The sequence below is a fragment of the Tachypleus tridentatus genome, chromosome 9 (genome assembly GCF_004210375.1).
Source record: "Tachypleus tridentatus isolate NWPU-2018 chromosome 9, ASM421037v1, whole genome shotgun sequence".
Lineage (NCBI taxonomy): Eukaryota > Metazoa > Arthropoda > Merostomata > Xiphosura > Limulidae > Tachypleus > Tachypleus tridentatus.
In genome coordinates, this window is record NC_134833.1 from 137,871,961 (window position 1) to 137,892,119 (window position 20,159).

At 38.6% G+C, this 20,159-nt stretch overlaps 2 protein-coding genes across 2 annotated transcripts in view; both read left to right on the plus strand.

The window, feature by feature from the left end:
- The window catches only part of LOC143226478 (uncharacterized), a 49,488-nt gene that overhangs the window by 14,646 nt on the left and 14,683 nt on the right, over window positions 1–20,159 (plus strand). The window contains exon 2 of the mRNA XM_076457494.1: window positions 4,749–4,788. Within this exon, the coding sequence (XP_076313609.1) occupies window positions 4,749–4,788 (40 nt within the window). The remainder of the gene's footprint in view (window positions 1–4,748; window positions 4,789–20,159) is intronic.
- LOC143226937 (uncharacterized) lies at window positions 11,724–12,533 on the plus strand. The gene has a single exon (XM_076458493.1). It carries the CDS (start codon window positions 11,724–11,726, stop codon window positions 12,531–12,533), a length of 810 nt encoding a protein of 269 aa, XP_076314608.1.

The following is a 20,159-nucleotide window of genomic DNA, read 5'->3' on the forward strand; positions in this document are numbered from 1 at the left end:
ACTCGAACATTACCAACAAAGTACGATTTTATTTAATCTCGGAAGGGGTAGGAATGATTTTATAAAGTAGAATAAGGAATGACTCTCGGGTCTAAATCATTTTATTAAATCATTGTTATTACTAGACGGAAGAGGTGTAACAACAAAAGCTATAATAGTTAAATTAACATACCTGTAGGAATGGCGTAGTAGTTGTGTTGCCAAGGTTTAAAACAATCTCATATTAAAGCCACCAAGCCATGCATCATCGAATTTCAGGAATGTTGTAATACTCTTCTTAGAAGCGGAGGTTCTTTGATGGATAAAAAAAACATTTTCAGGCATTTTTATAACAATTGATTTAGCATGGAATTCCTCCTGTACCGGGAACCGAAATTAATTATGACTTGTAAGACATATTACCGGTTGTTAAAACAAATAATTTAAGGTCATTTCAAGGACAGTGTTTGTATTCAGCGTCTTTCCTCTTGATTGCCCCCCCCCGCTAGTATAGCGGTAAGTCTACGGATTTACAACGCTAAAATCAGGGGTTCGATTCCCCTCGGTGGGCTCAGCAGATAGCCCGATGTGGCTTTGCTATAAGAAAACAAACATCCTCTTGATTACAAGATAAACAGCAAAAATTGTTATGGTAAACTACTGGTACAATCAATCATATGCGAAAAATATATAATAAAGTATTTCTAAGCGTACAAAAAGAAATTTTAAACAATAATTTAATGTAGCTATCTGACGTCCCCCAGTTAAAGTTGGGCCTTTAGATGTGAGTAAACATGATGGCATGTTCATTTTGTTTCGTAATTAAAAAACAAACAAACATGTATATAAAAAAGACAAAATCCAGCTACTTTCGACTAGCCCATTCATTTTACGTTACAAATGTTTTCATTGAATTGTTCAATCGGTTGTTACCTTGGTAATAATAAAAAATAATAAAAGTTACCAAATACCGTCTTTTGACGCGATGTGGCAACATAATTAAAGCATGTTAGAACAACTGGGAGGTAGCGTTTAAAATAGGTTACTTCACGACTAGGTTAGGCCTAGGGGGTGTAACGTGATCATTTTAACCTTCCGAAACTGATCAAACTAACAGATGGGAAGGATATTGTGGTTAGCCATCATATTTGCGTAGTTTATTACTTTTTAATAATCATCCCTGAAATGGACAGTTGAACCGAAAATCGGACATAGTTATGAGCTTAATTACTATTTTGCTAAATATTACAAACGACGAAAACGAACACGTGAAAAACAACAAAAAACATAATACGCAAAATGATACTTTTAATGCCGCGTAATTTAGAAAAGTAAATTATGTAATAAGTTCATAAATTATATTTTTAATATACAAAAAGTGGAAGCAATTTAGGGTTATGTTTTTATTTTTGAAAAGAGTTAACTTGATAATTCTTGATGACGAGAAACCCACTTCAAATTAAAATGTATCTCTGAATGGCTGGTATGGATATTAACACTTTTACTAATAAAGCAGAGAATAATGTTTCGACCTTTCTAGGTCATCTTCAGGTTCACAGGTCAAACCTAGGAAGATCGAAACGTTGTTCTCTGCTTTATTAGTAAGTGTTAATACCCAAACCAGCTGTTCTGAGATAACATTTTCAACTTTCAACTTGATAATTCTGTGGAGAGATAATTTTGATAATACTGGATACGCTGCTAATATGTGTCTATATAATAAGATTCAGTGTGTGCGTGCGTGCGTCATGCTACTTTTCCTTTCTGTTGGTCGCCCCGACATCGAAATAGTACGAAACGAATAGTCTCGGCACCAACATTTGCACATAGGTACGGTTTTTCAGTCCACCCCTTGGGAACCCAGGGATTTCCTGAATGCCGTTTGTCCCAATCTGTTGGGCTCACCAACTTCTAAGTGGCGCCAAACGAATCATTTCAGCCATGATGTTTGCATAAAGCTAAATTCAGTCACTCGTGGTAAATATTTGGGTTTAATAACCCAGAGGTGGTAGACATTTGTTGAATTTCCACTCGACCCTTGCTTGGTTTATATGGTGTGTGTATATATATATAAAGTTGATTAAAACTCTGAGAACTTGCCGATAGCGTTTTCGTTAATTTTAATTTGCTGGCATGGGTAGCCGAAAAAAGGTAAACTCTTTCATCCAACCCCTTAAGAAACCTTAGTATTTCGCGAAAAACACTATCGGAGATTTCCCGAGAGCGAACCCCAAATGTGGCGTTGATTTACATTAGAGCACGAAAATAAGTAGGTCTTGTTAATAACGTTCGTGACCTGGTTAAAGAAATTATAGTTGCAAAAATTATTAAACTAAAATATTAGTTCATGTATTAAATTTGCGTTATAGTGGCACTGTAAATTTGGGCCATAGGCCTACGGGGTCGCCAGTTTTTAATGATGTTTGGTCAATATATATGTTATGTGCATATGTGGTAATCTTATTCATTATACTGTTGCCAATTAATTTCACTAGTTTTTACTAGGTTTTTAAATTCATCTTGATGATCGCTAGATTTAAGTAAAAGTTACTAGGAAAACAGATAAATCTATTTAATATTATTATCATATCTCTTTGTAAGGAACAGAATAAAAACATCACTACAGCGAAGGGAAATAATCCTAGTTCTTGTACATCCACTCCACACTCTTTATCTCCCACTTTTATATCCTGTGATTGAAAGTATTATTGCTAACTGAAATTCCGAGAACCTCATCTTAAAGCTTATATAAAAATAAAGGAATAAAATAACTAACGCAACGCGGTGAGATAGTCAGAATATTATTAGTGAGCTACAGTCAATGCATTATAGGCCTTGGAAGCTATAATTGGGATTAACGTCTATTAATAGAAAAAAATACAGAATTTAACGTTTTATAGATTTCGAACGTTATAAACCGTTCAACTTCATTAAATTAACTTCGGACGTTAGTAATTCTTAGAGGACATTAAATATCGCCATAGGTAAAAAGTCGGCGGTGCAAGACCAACCAAGCAAGCGAGCATAAGTGAGGTATGACAATATCAACTTAGAACTAATTCGCTCATCGTGAACTGCCGATAAAAAAAATATCAGTTACAAACCAGATAGGAGACTCCGTATACTTTGTAAGACTTTTGGATATGAATAATTATTTGTAATAACCGTTATTATAAATTTATATTATTGTTTGTATATTAAAATATATTTGTATTAAGAAAGAAAGTTCTGTTTATCAATCTTGTTGGCAAATATAAATTTGATACATATTACTAATTAATTAACCTATAAATTAAAATGAACATTTCCGGCTAAATGAAATTGTAATACCTAACATAATAAATCAGAAACTCGTCCGAGATAAATTGTAATACATAACGTACTTAACAGTGTTATATTTATGGATCTAGTTTATATAGATACTACTTTTTGGTAATACTTTGACCTATACCTAGCATAACTATTATACATGAATTTAATAATAAATTAAGCCTGGTTTCTGTATTCTTTCGTTCACATTTTGTTTCCATGATTAAACTCAATAAAGGAGCTGAAGATAAGAACTTAAGATAAACTCTACTTTTGTGAAGGTATTTTTATCCAAGATGTGTGGCAGCAGTAGCAAAATCTTAATTGCGTTTTCCTCATACGCCATTTTCCAATCTTAACTGTCACACAAATGAATATATTTTATAATGGAAATTACACTTAGCAACAGTGATTGGTTATGACGTTTACTGTATTTTTGAATAGCTTGTTGAAGAATAATAACATTTGTGAAGTTTATTGCGTATTGTTTGGCTTACTGTATTGATTTAGTACTACTTTAATATGAAATTTCCCAGTCTTATCAGATCTTGTAAGAAATTATAGTTAAACGATAATATCTAACTAAAGATTCAGTTCATATCCGATTAAATTAAATTTCTTTAACTTTGTTTTTACAATGTACTGGCTCACAGGGTTAAATACGGTTACTTATTTTGTTATGCAAGATCATCTCATGAAGTTAAGTTTATTTCAGTTATTATAAACTTGAAGTTTTATGACGCTAGAAATTCAGAATTCGGTCATTGCGACAACGACAGTACAGAAGCAAGCAAGCAAGCAAACGCACCTTCACATAGGCATGTTTAGTACTTCTTGAGAAATCTCTACGAAAACAGTATGCCTATAACAGATCTCCAAGGCACAGTTGCTCTCTGTCAATACTGTGTGGTCCTATGACGCTAGAAGTTGGGGATTCGATCTCCGCAGCGGGTACATGTTCTTATCTGTAAAGTAACTTTGAATACAAACGTCATAGTATCGGAGCGCGTTCACAATAGTTTTTAATTGATCTTGCATTACGAATTGTACGTTTTTTTTATTATTCGGTATAGTAGTGTGGATATTATAACAAAAATAGACAACGATCTTACAACTTTAAGGAATATCAGCTTCGTTACGCAACGTTTCATTTTATAACCTCATTAGTCTGTACACAAGTACACTTATGACTGTCACAGTAATTATTTTGACTGCTGTATGGTGCTTATATTCTGGTAATTATTCAATGTTTTAAGCACATTCAAGATCAGCATTAAAACTTGTGTTATCTATCAGTTCATAAACCTTCTTCTCATGCATCGGAATTTAAATAAATTTGAATTGATATCTAATTTTGGCGATTTAAAATGATGAAAAAATATATCATCAAGAATTAAAAAACATGAGTAATAAATATTACTTCGAAACCGTATTAACTGCATGTTTTTATTCTCGTACAGATTCGATGTCAGTCCCCTAACGAAGACTTCTCCCCTACAGGTAATACTTGTTTACTAGTTGATGAAATATCTGGAAATAAGATTTATTTATAGTTGACTTTATTGATATAAACTAATGACCTGTCTATTTTATGTAACTACAAAATATAAACAAACAATGATAACACTGATTTTTAAAGTTACAGTTTAAACGCTAAAAGCAAATGTTTCACCCAGACTTTAGGTCTTCACAAACATTAATTTGAGTTCAATTTCGTTATAATTGAATATAGCATTTCTTTGTTATGCGACGAAGTTGTCAAAACTTCTCTGTTTGAATTTTTTTTTTAAAAAAAGAATACATCATTACTCATATGACAATATAAGACAGTATTATTCTTAGTTTTTAAGCATTTTATCAGTTACATTCGCAGCCTATTTGATCCTGGCATGACCTAATAGCAGCCTATTTGACCCTGGCATGACCTAATAGAGAGCACTTGGTTCGCAACCTGCGATATCTAAACTCGTCATCAAACATATTTGTTCTTTCTGCAGCTGGGGCGCTTAATATGACGGATAATCCCACCATTAGTTAGTAAATAGTAGCCCACGAAACTGTTCCATCATTTTAAAATATGAGACGGTGAGAGACTTTGCGCGAAATTCAACAAAAAAGATATGCGGTAGGTCATTGTGGGTATTTTTTCCCTTTAGTTTACGAGAATTCTAGTAATCATTTTATGAACTTCGATTACAAGTTATAGTGTTGTATGTAATATTGAAAATTTAAAAACCTTATTGCTATGAGCTTGTATTCCTTTTCAAAATTCCTTTAATAAAATTACTTCTAAAATTACTGTAAACAAATGTGTTATTTGTCTTTTAAACAAAGAACAAAATATGAAAAATTCAACGCGAGATAATGATTAATGGAAAGTTCAAAATGTCAAAAAGCGCGATTTATTATCTGCTGCACAGCCTATTAATTTGTTTTAACCAGCTGAATAATAAACACGGGTATTTGAACAAGAGAGATATTTATCTAACTTTACTTATCTCTATCTTTTTGTTAAGAGAAACAAAGCCGTGATATTTATCTAGTTTCATAATGACACTAAGTTTTTATTTCTCATTAATTCCATTCCTTTTTATTATCATGTTGATTCACGTCTATTATAAATTCATAAAGTTACTGTCATAATGGATAAGTAACTACAGAAAAGGAATTTAAAAGGAACTACGCAGTAAGTATTCATAAGTTAAACCAAACAGAATAATTAGAATATATATATAAAACTGGACATTTTTATTTTACATAACTTAGTACTGGGAGCTAACCAGTCATCTAATGAAATTATATTTAGAATAATCGCAGCCAACTAATAAAAGTGCTTGGAGACAAAATATTCAGGGTGGTGTTCCGCGAAAGGAATGTAAACTTTCTCCGGAAGGAGTTAACAAGTTCATATCGGGATTAATTATTGTAATATCATTTGCAACAGATGTGTCTAAACACAGACTTTATAAGTTGTTAAAACTCCATAATTTTTAACTTATTAGTCTCATGTGCTCTATATGGAAGTTCAATCATTAGTGTGTGTTTTATTATAGCAAAGCCACGTCGGGCTGTCTGTTGAGTCCACCGAGGGGAATCGGAGCAATTATCAGTGTTAAGACTCTTTTGCAATAAGCAGATTGGTCTTAATGCAGTTATTTATTATGTTTAATGTTTTTAAAAATCAAAACAAGAGTCCAAAGCCAGTGCTAAATGTTTGAAGATTTTAAAAATGAAACCGCATTTAGAATGACTCGAAAAAATGAATTCTTAGAAAACTAGTTTTGTATTTTCAAAACATTTAGAAGACATTAAAAGACTTTAAAATGTTTGATCAAAATATTTTTAAAGCTGTCTTTACTACAATATAATAACTAATGCAAATAAGTATTAGTAACAATGTATAATTTCCTATGGTGGATCGTGCAGGTAAGTTTTGGTTTTCTTTACAAAAAAAATATCCCTATTTAAATACAGAAGAGTGTCGACCACAAAGTCTGGAAAATTATGGTCAAAATTAAATGTTATGTCTGATTTACTTTTTTTTTTAACGAAAAGTTTGAAAATCACAAGTTCTTAAATGAAAGCGTGTTTCTGCCTGATGCAAAAAATGCGAGGCATAACTCGAAACAACTCAATCTGCTGATGCTTCAATCGAAGAATGCGCTAAAACTGTAGGGATGGTACGGACGCTCGTATTAAAGTAATACAAATATTACCTGGATTTTCTTCTCTAAAGGCCATCATCAGAAGCTAGATATGAAGAGCTACTAGGCATTGTTGCTCCATACCTGACGTTTATGCCGCTCTTTTCAGTTAAAGGAGAAACATCCAAAGTCGAAAACCGACGAATTGCCAAAGCGGAGATTTCTTATTTTCGTTCATCATCATCTTTCTTCAACAGGCCCTAGCGACTATCTAGTTTCAGTAGTAAATGCGATTTTATCATTATTTGGTAAAACAAAATAGCCTTCACGATCTATCTACCTATTTTATCATTATTCCATACAAAATTTATAAAGCTCTAGAATACACTTTATAACATAGTAACCCACACAAGCCATCTTGTGAAAAAGTAATCAAACCAATATTAGGAAAAGATTTATCGCTAAATATAAAAGTAGTGTAGGGCTAGTTACTTTGAGAAAGGAATCAAACCAGATAGGATGGAAGTGGAAATGTCACTTGATTCGGCTAGTGATCACATAGCATACTAAGTCTTCTCACCGCTTATAGTAAAATCGCTACATTTCTGGCTTCTCAACGTTGTCTATCAAAAGCTTGGTCTTTGAATAGAATCTCGGCTTTCTTCATTATACTTTCCCTTTAGTTAACTTTACAATACTACTTTTATACTTAAAACCATGTTGAACACGAAATACAAAGAACTACATGACTTACAAAAACAAAAAATGAACCTAGACCATCAACTGGCATGCTGCATTAAACCAGAGATTTATGGACTTATACAACAAAACATAAACCAAATAAACACTAGGAATGACAGGGAAGAAAGATCTGCCACAACAAAAAACTAGAAAAACTAAGATGTAAACAATAGAATAAACACCAACACGACAAACCGTTGACTAACCTCATAATTAACAGATCCGACTGACAGTTAAACACAGACGAGATACATCTACTTAACAAAGGACTCAACTTTGCAGTAGCACCTAGGTACATTCCAACCTTAGAAATTAAAACATGTTTAGAAGACCTAGCCAGCAGACTTGTGATACTTTCCACAGAAAACAAAAACAACAAGAAAACAACCGAAAACAACCAACGGAAAGAAAACAACTTCGACAACTCTATTGACATCCAACAGCCAAACTTCTCAGAAAAAATTAAAAATTTATATTTTCCAAAAACGTCTAAAAACAATATCTTAAACGATTTTTTCAAAGAATTTTCTCACAAAACCATCAACATAATTTCACAAACAAGAAAAACAACTTTACAAAAAGAGACATTAATTCCATTAAAAACCTGAAACAACACAAAAACATTAAAATTCTAAAAGCAGATAAAGGAAACCCTATAATTATAATGAACACGAATGAATACATCCAAAAATGAAAAAACTTTCTATCAGACACAAACAAATTTCAACCAATACACACAAATCCAACAAAGACACACGAATTGCAACTAAATAAAATACTACTAAAAATGAAAAAAGCCAACACAATTTCAAAATCACTTTATTCCTACCTACACAAGACCGACTCATGCACTATACAAATATACAGCATCCCTAAACCTCATAAACCAGATTGTCCATTACGACCAATAATGTCCACATATGAATCATTTAATTACAATCTCAGTAAATATATAGCTTGGGCATTCTCCAAATATGTAACATCAGCCAGCTCATTCATCAAACACTCTTTTAATTTCAAGTATAATCTTAATCAACTTAATCATAAAGTCTTAATGGCCAGTTTCGATGTTATATCCCTCTTTACAGAAGTTCCAACCGCTGAAGCCTGCAAGATAGCCTTAGAACTCTATATCCGAGACCCTAACCCATCTATAGACATTCACAGCAACCAATTAGCAACCCTCATAGAATTCATCACGATGAAGACAAACTTCATGTTAAACAACCACAACTATATACAAACAAATGGCCTAAGCATGGACAATCCAGTATCACCAGTTCTAGCCAATATTTGTATGATACAAGTTGAAACACAAGCAATTAACACAGCATTACATCCACCACTATACTGGTACAGATATGTAGATGACACGATTGCGTGATTCACATCTACAAAACACACACTTAATGTTTTCAATCACATTAGCTCTATACATCCCAACATTAACTTCACATGTGAACAGGAAGAAAGCAATCAAATATCATTTCTTAACCTAAAAATTACAAAACCGATATACAATTTAAAACAGGAATCCACCGAAAAATCCCTAGACTATACATTCCTTAGGACTCAGCACATGAAACAAAGCAACAACTCAACATACTAAGAAAATAAATAAACACAGCCATAAAACTATGCTCACCAGATAAAATTAACGACGAATTAGACAAAACAATACTCCATCAACATGCACAAGTGTCCTCCACAAACCGTAGAAAACATTATTCGCACACACCTAGACAAAAAGCAAAATCAACTGACAAAAGTAAATATATCCCACGAATTAAAAAATCACGAAACCATATACTGCTGCATACCATATATTCTCGACAACAGCAGAAAAATAACCAATATTTGGCAAAACTAGTAACAAAATATGACATTCCAGTTAATACCAAATCTATTCAAAAACTAGGCACAAAACTGAGGTCTATACTATGTAAAAACTACACTGACAAACACCACACCAACAATGTGATAACTGCCACCACTTATATATTGGAGAAACAAGTTGAAAAATGGAAACCAGATTCAAAGAACAAAAAGTCACTTTCACACGTTTTCGAACACTGTAAATCAAAGAAACACAACATAACTATAGAAAACACTCAAATACTAAATAAAGAAACAAACATAAACAAACGCAAAATTAAAGAAGCCTTATTTATACAACAGCTCAAGCCCAAAATAAACCAATACAAAGGAACACCTTTATACCTATATTAATACATATAATTAAACATCTAATCACGCCCTCTACATTCCTACACTCAATTACACAACCCCTTTCAAACATGTGGTCAGCTATCGGTCAGTTACCTCTTTCTTTCTTTGTGAACCTGACGATGACCGAAGAAGGTTCGCTCCTCTACATAGAAATTTTTTCAACTTATACCAGCCATTTTTACATGTATATTTTTCTCTACAAGTGGATTTTCTGGTCATCACAGAATACTACTTTTATGACTATTTCACAATGGAGTGTAACATTTTACGATTGTAAATTCTGGTTCTGATTATTTTACCAGGGAGACAACCAGTAACGTAGTGATTAAGTAAAGTAACCAGCCCTACATAACTTTCTTTATTCGGAGATAAATTTTTCTTAATACTTGAGTCCAATATGTACGTATACTGTGAATAAATAAAAAATATATAATAACATAATTTTACAAACATACATATATAAACAGTCTATTACTAACAATACACAGGAAATATGTCCTGTAAACATAGCTTAAAAGCAGGAAGCTTTTCTCACACTCCTATTGGTATACCAAAGTAACAATGATATAAGTGTTACAAAAGGAGGGGTTGAGGATCCATATGAAACACTTTTATGTTTTTATTCATATAGGTCAATATTTCATAACAACAGAGTCGCAGTCCAAAACCTAACCCTAATGATTTTCACATTGTGCCGCGAAGGAATTTTTTTTTTTTAAACTTCGCGCAAAGTTACATCAGGGCTATCTGGCACTAGCTGTCCCTAATTTAGCAGTGTAAGACTAGAGGGAAGGCAGTTAGTCATCACCACTAACTGCCAACTCTTGGGCTACTCTGTTACCAACGAATAGTAGGATTGACCATCACAATATAACGCCTCCACGGCTGAAAGAGCGAGCATGTTTGATGCGACGGGGATTCGAACCCCCGACCCTCAAATTACGAGTCGAACGCTTTAACCCACCTGGCCATGTTGGGCCACGAAGGAAATGCAAAAGGCATTATAAATATCAACTCTACACTATTTTAATTTAATTATTATTTTAATAAGTAAATACAGTTTAATTTAAAACTAACATGTATAATAACAAGTGGAAGTAACAATCATGTGAAAACATTAGGGCATCCTATGAAAGCCTGTGTATTTTTGTCACATTTCTGGATATATAGATATTTAATCTCAATTTTAAAAATACTGAGAGATTACAGGAATATAACTAAACAATTAAAACTGAAGAAAAGACCTTTCAAGATCTTCTGTAAAATGTAATTCGACAAAAATGCATATTCTAACTGAGGAAAAAGTTAGGACACCCCAATTTTTTATACCCACATAAAATGGCTCAACTCACACACAGGTGTATCACACCAAATGCACGTGACTAGAAGATCGTTACTCAGCATTGTGAATGAAGCTTGCCCTATTTACACCTCAGACATTTAGTTTGGTGTGGTCCTGCCTGTCGAAGTGCGAGTGAACACCATTTCAAATTTGCTGTAGTATTGCCGTGTGTTGTGGTTCCGTTATTTGTCGTGCCAGTTACAAGTGGTTGTGTTGTTTCTTTCCGTGTACTGTATCGTGTCCTGCTTTATCTGTCACTCTTAGCCGTGTGTTGTGTCGTGTCCGCGCTGTTTCGCGGCCGTTTCGTGTGTGTGAACAGTATTGTGTAGGTCGGTATGGCTGCAGCCATACTCTGTTCGGCCAGTGCATCCGCTTCGTGGTGCCCGCGGCCTCGCTACCCTCGGCGGTTATAGATGCCTTGAACGCCGCTGTCGTGGATAACCACACTAAATGCCTCGAGCATTTTGGCGGCGGGTGTTATGTGGCGACGCTGGCGCCGGCCCGTCGCTTGCTGGACCAGGGAGACTTGGGGGACGTGCGTGTGCCTGTGGAACCGGCCGGGCAGAACATTAAGCGGATTACTCTCCGGGTCGGCTCCATTTGAAATGTCTCATGACACCGCCAAGGACGTGTTGTCGGCGTATGGGACTGTGAGAAAAATTGAACATGAGGCGCAGCAGTCTCGCCCAACTATGTGCACAGGGACCCGGTGTGTGTGTATGATCATGCGGACGCCGGTCCCAAACTTCATTGTGGTGCAAGGGTTCCAGGTCATGTGGAATTATCCGGGAATGCGTCGCCTGTGTCACCGTTGTGGCCACCTGTTGGCCGACTGCCAGACCCCGCGGTGCGGGATATGTCTGGCGTATGGACACATGGAAGCTGCGTGTACTGTTAAGTGCAGTATTTGTAGTGGTGGTCACACGCCCTCGCGATGTCCCATGCGTGTGGCGACGTATGCCTCAGTGGCTGTGGGGCTGCCGACGTTCGCGCGGCCCAAGAAAGTAAGGGCGATCCTCCCGCGTCGTCTGCGGCGGTTGTGTGTGGGGTCCCCAAGGGGGCGCCTGTCCCGACTGCTGCAGCATCTGGGGAGGATGTGTCACGGTCCTCTGAAGGGGTCCATGTCTTGCCTGCCCAGGACGTGGAGGCTGTGTCTTCTGTGGTGGTGGGTGGCGCCTCGGGTGCTGATCGGGTGGTGTGGGGGTTGGGAGCTGTGTGGGCCCCATGATCCAACCACCTCTGTTGGTGTTGGGGAGGATCCTGCCCCCCTGTTCGGGATGGGTCAGTAGGAGTGGTCGGGGACTCCGCGGAGCCTCAGGCTTCTCCTGCTGGCTGGGGTTTCTGAGGGACCCTTGGTTATGACTCTGAGGTTGGTGGTTGTTCTGGCCCCTTCCCCCGAGGCGCAGACCCCGACGTTGGACGAGCTGCCATCACTGAGCTCGTTCATGATTATGTTGGAATTCCCCGGTCTTCCCTGTCTCTCCGGACTGAGTGAGGACATTGAGGAGGTGCGGGGGCTTTGCAGCCCCGTTATGTTGCCGGACTTCGGTCCGGATGTCCCTCCGGATGTCGGCAGCCGCTGCTGCGAAGAGAGGTGGTGTCGGGTGGCCTCAAGAGGCTGCACGATCCGCTGCCTACGCCAACTTTGTCGAAGAAGCGGCGTCACTGAGTCCTCCCTTCTGATTGGTTGATAGGTTTTTCCTGCCTTACGCTCAACATTCGGTGGATGCGTAGCGTTGCTAAGCAATTTTACGCATTCTCCCTGTTCAACCGCTTTGCAGTTGATGCACTTTTTTTGCAGGAGACTCATTTTGCCTCTCGAGGGACCATTTTTCTTTTTCTTCCCGTTACCCTGTCTGTGCCTTCTGGTTGTTTGGCACTACACGTTCGCGTGGGGTGGGGATCCTTTTCCATCCGCATTTTACTGGAACCATCCTTGCATCACATAGTGATGCTGAGGGGTTGGTAGTGTATGTTGATGTTGTCGCTGGGGGTCGTAAGATTCGGCTTGTCAATGTCTATGCGTCTATCCAGACCAGGGAGCAGGATGCCTTCTTTTCGGGCTTGGGCAGGTTCATGGTTACACAGGCCGATATCATCCTTGAGGCCGACTTCAAGTGCTTTATTGATCCTCCCCTCGACAAGATTGGGAGTGATCCTCTTTCTGGTGATCAGTGTACGTGGTCTCTGCGTGCGGTGCTGTCGGATTTCGCCTTTTCCGATGTCTGGCGTGCACCGCGTGGATCTGCTTTTATGGCCACCTGGGCCGGTCAGGGCGTTTCTTGTCGCCTCGATCGGTTCTATGTGACACCTGGTCTACAGCAGAGCCTTGATGGGGCTGCTGTTCATTGGGTTGGGAATGCCTCGTTATCAGTGTCTGACAATCGGTTGTTTCTCACCACATTCCGGGATTTTGTCCCCGTTTCTCGGGGCCCTGGTGTGTGGAGGTTCAACGTCTCCCTCCTTGCCGAGGATGGGGTTGGAGACGCTTTGCTTGCCCTTGTTTGGGGGCTCTGTTCTGTCGAGTCTGTCACTGGGTCTTGGTGGGCGGGTCTCAAGGAGGCCTGTACCTCCTTGCTGAGGCAAGCTGGCATATGGCTTTCGCGGACCCGCCGCCTGGCCTTGTGGGGCAAGCAGAACATCTTGGCTGCCTTGCTTTATGGCAGACTGACTGATCGCTGGGTCTTCTCGAACATTGAGACATTATGTAGGGATATAGATTTGGATTATTCCAAGCTATTCCGTGCGGCGAGCGTCTCTAGTCTGATCGAGTCGCTCGATCCCAGAACTGCCACCAGGGTTCTGCTGTGCAAGGCACGGGAAATGGTTAAGACTCAACACATCTCCAGTCTGGTGTTGGAGAATGGTCAATCTTCATCTGACATCTCTGATATTCTGGACGCGTGCCTCGGCTACTATCGCTGTTTGTTTTCGGCCTCGCCCATGGACGAGGGGTTGTGGGATGACATTACTCGGTTTTTGCCCTTCCTTTCACAAACAGCTGGTGAAACCAGTCTCCTTGGGTGAGTGTTGGTCGGCCATTCGCTCCATGCCACTTGGTAAGTGTCCTGCGCCGGATGGGCTGCCAGTGGAATTTTACAGCCACGTGTGGCATGTCGTCGAACCCTTCTTCGTCCGACTTTTTAACGACTGTCTGGCTGCAGGGTCTCTGCCACCAGGTACGCTGGATGGGCTAAGTACACTTATCTGTAAGGATCCCAGCCAGTCTGACTATCTTTCCTCGTGGCGCCTTATTTATCTCCTGAACGTGGATGCAAAGATCATTTCTAAGGTCCTGTGTGTCCGATTGGGTGTGGTCATGCCTTCCTTGGTTTACTGCTCTCAGACTTGTGGCGTGCAGGGCAGAAGTATCCAACAAAATCTGGTGCTTCTCAGGGATCTGTTCCATTATATCACGGATGAGGATATCCCTGCAGTCTTTGTGTCCCTCGACCAGAATAAAGCTTCTGATCGAATGTGGTTCTTTTTGGAGAGGTGTGGCCTCCCTTTAGATTTTGTACGCTATGTGAAGGCCTTGTACGTGACTGCTTCGAGCAGGCTCTTGGTTAAGGGGTACCTAACGTCCTCCTTTCCCATCTTGCAGGGGGTTTGTCAGGGTTGCCCGTTGTCCCCAACACTTTACATGTTTGTTATCGAGTGCCTGCTCTCTCATCTGTACCACTCGGTCTCGGTGCATGGTCTCCAGCTGCCGGGGGGATTCGTGCGTGATGTATGTTACACATGCAGACGATGTGAACCTGTTCCTTGAGAACTTAACATCCTTAGGTTCAGCACTGGCCATCGTCCATCGTTATTCTCGGGCCAGCGCAACCCAGCTGAATGTCCCCAAGTCTCATGCGCGGATCTTTGGCAAATGGGCCTCGTCTGCCGACTCCCCGTTTGGTCTGCATTGGACCCCCTCCCCGATCACCTGGTTCAGGTGTTCGTTTTCTCGCGGGCCCTGGGGCTGCTTGGGAGGGGGTGGTTCAGCGTGTTGGTTCGGCAGTGCACGGTTACCGCTACTGCCATGTCAACCTGTTTGACAGGGCAGAAGAGGTGGTGCAGAGGAGGATCCTCCCCTTGGTCTGGTACCTGGGGGCCGTCCTTCCTCTGGATGACTGCACTGCTCCAGCCATCGAACGCCATGTCTTTGACTTCCTGTGGGGTGGCAAGCATGAGGCAGTGTTTCGGCACTTCTTGACGCTGCCGCCTCGTAAGGGTGGTCTGGGCCCAGTGTCTTTCCCTTCTTCTGTCTGTTTCCTTTTGCTGTCTGTCTTTGGAGGGTCACCCTTGTTGCCACCTCATGCGATTCTTGGTTGGCACAGGGTGCAGGCTCTTCGGTATTCCTTTGAGCCTGCGGTCGCCTACTTGTTTTGATCCTCCTCCCTGGTACTTCGACACTGCTGCTGCGTTACGGCGGTGTCGTACCGTGTCTGCCGATGTACCGACGGACTCCCGTTCTCTCTACCGGCTGCTGGTCCCTGCATGTACCCACAAGATCGAGCGATACTATCCTGCTCTACCGTAGGACGTTGTTTGGGGCTGCGTTGCACTGCACCATGTTGATCGCTACCTCCAGGCTTTTAACTGGCGTGTGGCGCATAACATCCTGCCGGTGAGGGGCCGTACCCAACCTGTGGAACTCATGTCCAACTGAATTTGGTTCCCGTGTGTCACGCCCAGGTGGAGTCTGCCATGCACAGGTTGGTTCTCTGTCCGACGTCGGCGGAGATATGGGAAAGGGTTGCGGGCCTTTTCCGGGTCCCGTCCCTCTCGTCAGAGACCATCCTGTACCATGTACCTGTTCCCAGCCACCTGGCCTTTACCTTTCAGTACACTATTACCATCTTTAAGTACATCATCTGGCTTGCTCGGAACAACTTGGTCTTCGATCAGGCTCCGGTGTCGTACTTTTCGATACTGGGTAGGGCCAGGTATCGGCTGTTACTCTGCCTTGAGGCAGACTACCAGCGCCTGGGTTCCGGGACGTTTTACCAACTCTGGCGACCGGACGTCTCACCCCTTTGTGCGTTGGTGGGGAGTCGTGTTGAGATCGGCTTCTGAGCCGCCTTGCCTCCGCTCTCGCTACTTGTGTTTATTTGTTTCTTTTTAATTTTTTCATTGTATATACTTCTTTTTTTCTTGTATATCTCTACTGTTGTATTTCTTGAGGGTTTTTTTCCATTGTATATATTTAACGTTGTATATATTGAATGTTTTTTTTCCGTTGTATATGTTTAATGTTGAATATCTTGAGTGTTTTTTACCGTTTGTACATATTTAATGTTTGTATATATTTCATGTTTTATTTTCTCTTTGGTCATTCAAGTCAGGCCATTTTGTAATGTTTCTTGTTGTAAATAAATTTCAAAGTTGCCGTGCTCGTTACGGGTGTTTGTTGTGTCTATTACCGTGTACTGTGTCGTGTCCGGGTCTACCTGTATATCTTAGCCGTGTGTTGTGTCGTGTCCGCGCTGTGTCGCGGCCGTTTCGTGTGTGTGTGAACAGTCTCGTGTAGGTCGTCTCTCGCTTCTTGTGTTTTTGTATATTTTACCGTTGTATATATTTACTGTTTTCTTTTTTCCCTTTTCTTCATTTGTAAATATTTCTGTTTTGTATCTATCTATTGTTTTTTTGTTTGTGTATATTTCATGTTTTTTCCATTTGTAAATATTATTGTTTGTATATATTTCATGTTTTTTTTCCATTTGTAAATATTAATGGTTTTCGCTTGTTTATATTTCATGTCTTGCCTCTTTCACCTGTTTTCTTTGTTGTAAATAAATTCAAAATGAGAGCAAAAGAGCGATCTGGAGGCCTACAGAAAGAAAATTGGAGCAGCTTATGAGACTGGTAAGGGATATAAAATGATCTCAAAAGAATTTTAAATCAGCCATTCCACTGTCTGGAAAATAGTCAACAAGTGGAGGGCTTTCACAACAACTGCCAACATGCCCAGGTCTGGTCGTCCAGCAAGTTCACCCGGAGAGCAGACCGCAAGATGCTAAAAGAAGTTTCCCAAAACCCTAAAATGTCATTATGGGACCTACAGCAGGATGGCTACTGTTAATGTGAAAGTGCATGCCTCTACAATCAGAAAGAGACTGCACAAGTTTAACTTGCATGGGAGGTGTGCAAGGAGGAAACCTTTGCTCTCTAAGAGAAACATCAAGGCCAGACTGAAGTTTGCCAGAGGGAATGTAGACGAAGACCAGGACTTCTGCAATAATGTTCTTTGGACAGATGAGTCCAAAATTAAATTATTTGGACACCAGAACAGAGGACATGTTTGGCGTAAACCAAATACAGCATTCCAGGAAAAGAACCTCATATCAACTGTGAAGCATGGAAGTGAAAGTGTCATGGTTTAGGGCTGCTTTGCTGCAGCAGGACCTGAACAGCTCACAATCATAGAATCCACTATGAATTCTACTGTGTATCAGAGGGTGCTTGAGGATCATGTGAGACCATCTGTACGAAAATTAAAGCTGAAGCAGAACTAGACCCTGCAACACGACAATGACCCAAAACATACCAGTAAATCCACCAAGGACTGGTTGAAAACTAAGAAATTGAGAGTCCTGGAATGGCCGAGTCAAAGCCCAGATCTTAATCCCATTGAAATGCTGTGGGGTGACGTGAAACGGGCTGTACATGCAAGAAACCCCTCAAATATCTCACAGCTGACAGAATTCTGCATTGAGGAGTGGGACAAACTTTCTTCAGACTGATGTCAGAGACCGGTAGATGGATACAAGAAGCGTCTCACTGTAGTTATTTCAGCCAAAGGAGGTAACACTAGCTATTAGGGGGTAGGGTGTCCTAACTTTTTCCTCAGTTTGAATATGCATTTTTGTAGCATGACATTTACAGAAGATCTTAAAAAGTCTTTTTTTCAGCTGTAATTGTTTAGTTATATTCTTATAATCTCTCAGTACTGTTAAAATTGTGATTAAATATCTATATATCCAGAAATGTTACAAAAATACACAGGCTTGCATAGGGTGTCCTAATTTTTTCACATGACTGTATATTCTCGTACTGTTTAAGGGTGTAAACAGTTATCTGGGTAATTAGTTATTGATTAAATTGGTACCGCGTGTCTTTTTTATCGGTCAAAGGTAAGTGCGTTTTGTCTATCAAATATCGGTAAAGAAGAATTTGAATACTTTATATTAAGAATGCACTATCTGTCGGTACTACTGATTTATTACTTGAGTAAAATGACTGTAAATACCTTGTCAAGACTGGTTCATCAGTTTCTCAAAAAACAAATGAAAGTCACTGTACTTGTTACTGTTTGATCGTCTGCTATACCTCTTTGAAAGTAATGTACTTTCGGTTATATAAACATACATTCCGCAAATCAGTGGGAAAGTATGAAACAACTTGTGTGTTATAAAAGAACTTTAAAAAAATTACTTATTTATTAAAATGAACAAATGAATGGAATAAAATATATTAACGATAAAAATTTACAAGTTGTTGATTCGTAATTTATTATGCACCAAGAGGCTCAGCGGCACGCCTATGGTGCTAAAAACCGGGTTCCGATACAAATATTTAGCATAGCCCAAATGTTAACATGTGAACTTTGTTATTATATAAAAAACATAAATTTTGCTTTTTTCACATGTTTATAGAGCTTCAGAAATGTCTTCAAGACGAAAATATTTAACCAATGAATTGTTATTGAAAGAGGAGTCGAACCAAATACAGTAGATAAAGAAATTTAACAACGGTGTAAACAGTTAAAAATACCACACTAAGATCTATTTATGAAAAACAAAAGAAACTGAGCTTAACTTATGTTACCGGTTTAACAAATCAGTTATATAAAGTATTTTAAAAGCACAATAATTTTTACCCTATCTTCAAACCAATGAGTAAGATAAGATATGGTAGGGAATACTAAAGATAAAATGGGTATTTAAAAGATAGAATATGAATGTAGTTGTATTTATATTGGAGAAACTACACAAAATTAAAATACAGATTGTAAGATCATAAACGTCACATTAGAAATAATAAGATCGAAAGTTCACCTATAGCAAAACGTATATAAAACTACTGAACATGCAATATTATCTGGAAAAAAAAAACTAAATTTAGTTCAGCATCGTAGTATTATAGCATTAAATATTAGAGAAACGTTAAAAATAATGAAATATAAAAACAAAAAATGTACTAAATAGAATAGAAGGATCAGCAAGTAAATATATTGATGTATGGCAAGATATAAAGAAACAGATGAAGGAAACATGCAAATAATAGGGAAGCAATGCGACAGGGGTTAAAAGTATGAATTGTTTTGTAACATTTTGAAAGTAAATTTGGAAGATGACGTAGTCACGTGTAGTTTTAAGAGGAAGCTGTAAAACTTCAATATTGTTTTAAAATGTGTAAATAGAAAACATTGTTTTTTAATAATTTATTATAAGCTTGGGTCATTTAACTTTTAAATAACATATTTCATTTTTACTATACCAACATTCAATTTTGCTTTTTAGTAGTACCTTACAATGCTACCAGGTACTAAAAAAGGTAAGGCCTCCTGTGTTGAAAGAGATTATGTAAACGTTCAGAAGAGCTATTTACTTTAATGTGACTAAGCCTTAACCTAAATACGAAAGATTAAAAAAATGAATCTCCCTGCTAAGGGTTATTGAAATGCCGTATATATTGGGTTGAGGAATAATTCGTGAGAGTTTTTTCAAATATTCATAAATGAAACGCTTTGCAAAATATTTCATGTCATTTGGTAGATAATTTTTTGCTCTAATAGATGGTGTGTTTGATTTTCATATGTCTTTAATTTTTGCTTTCATTTTCAGCTCATTAAATGGAATGTCAAGTGGATAAAATCGAGCATTTTCGACACCATCTGCTTTTCGCATTTAATTTCTTGCAATTTC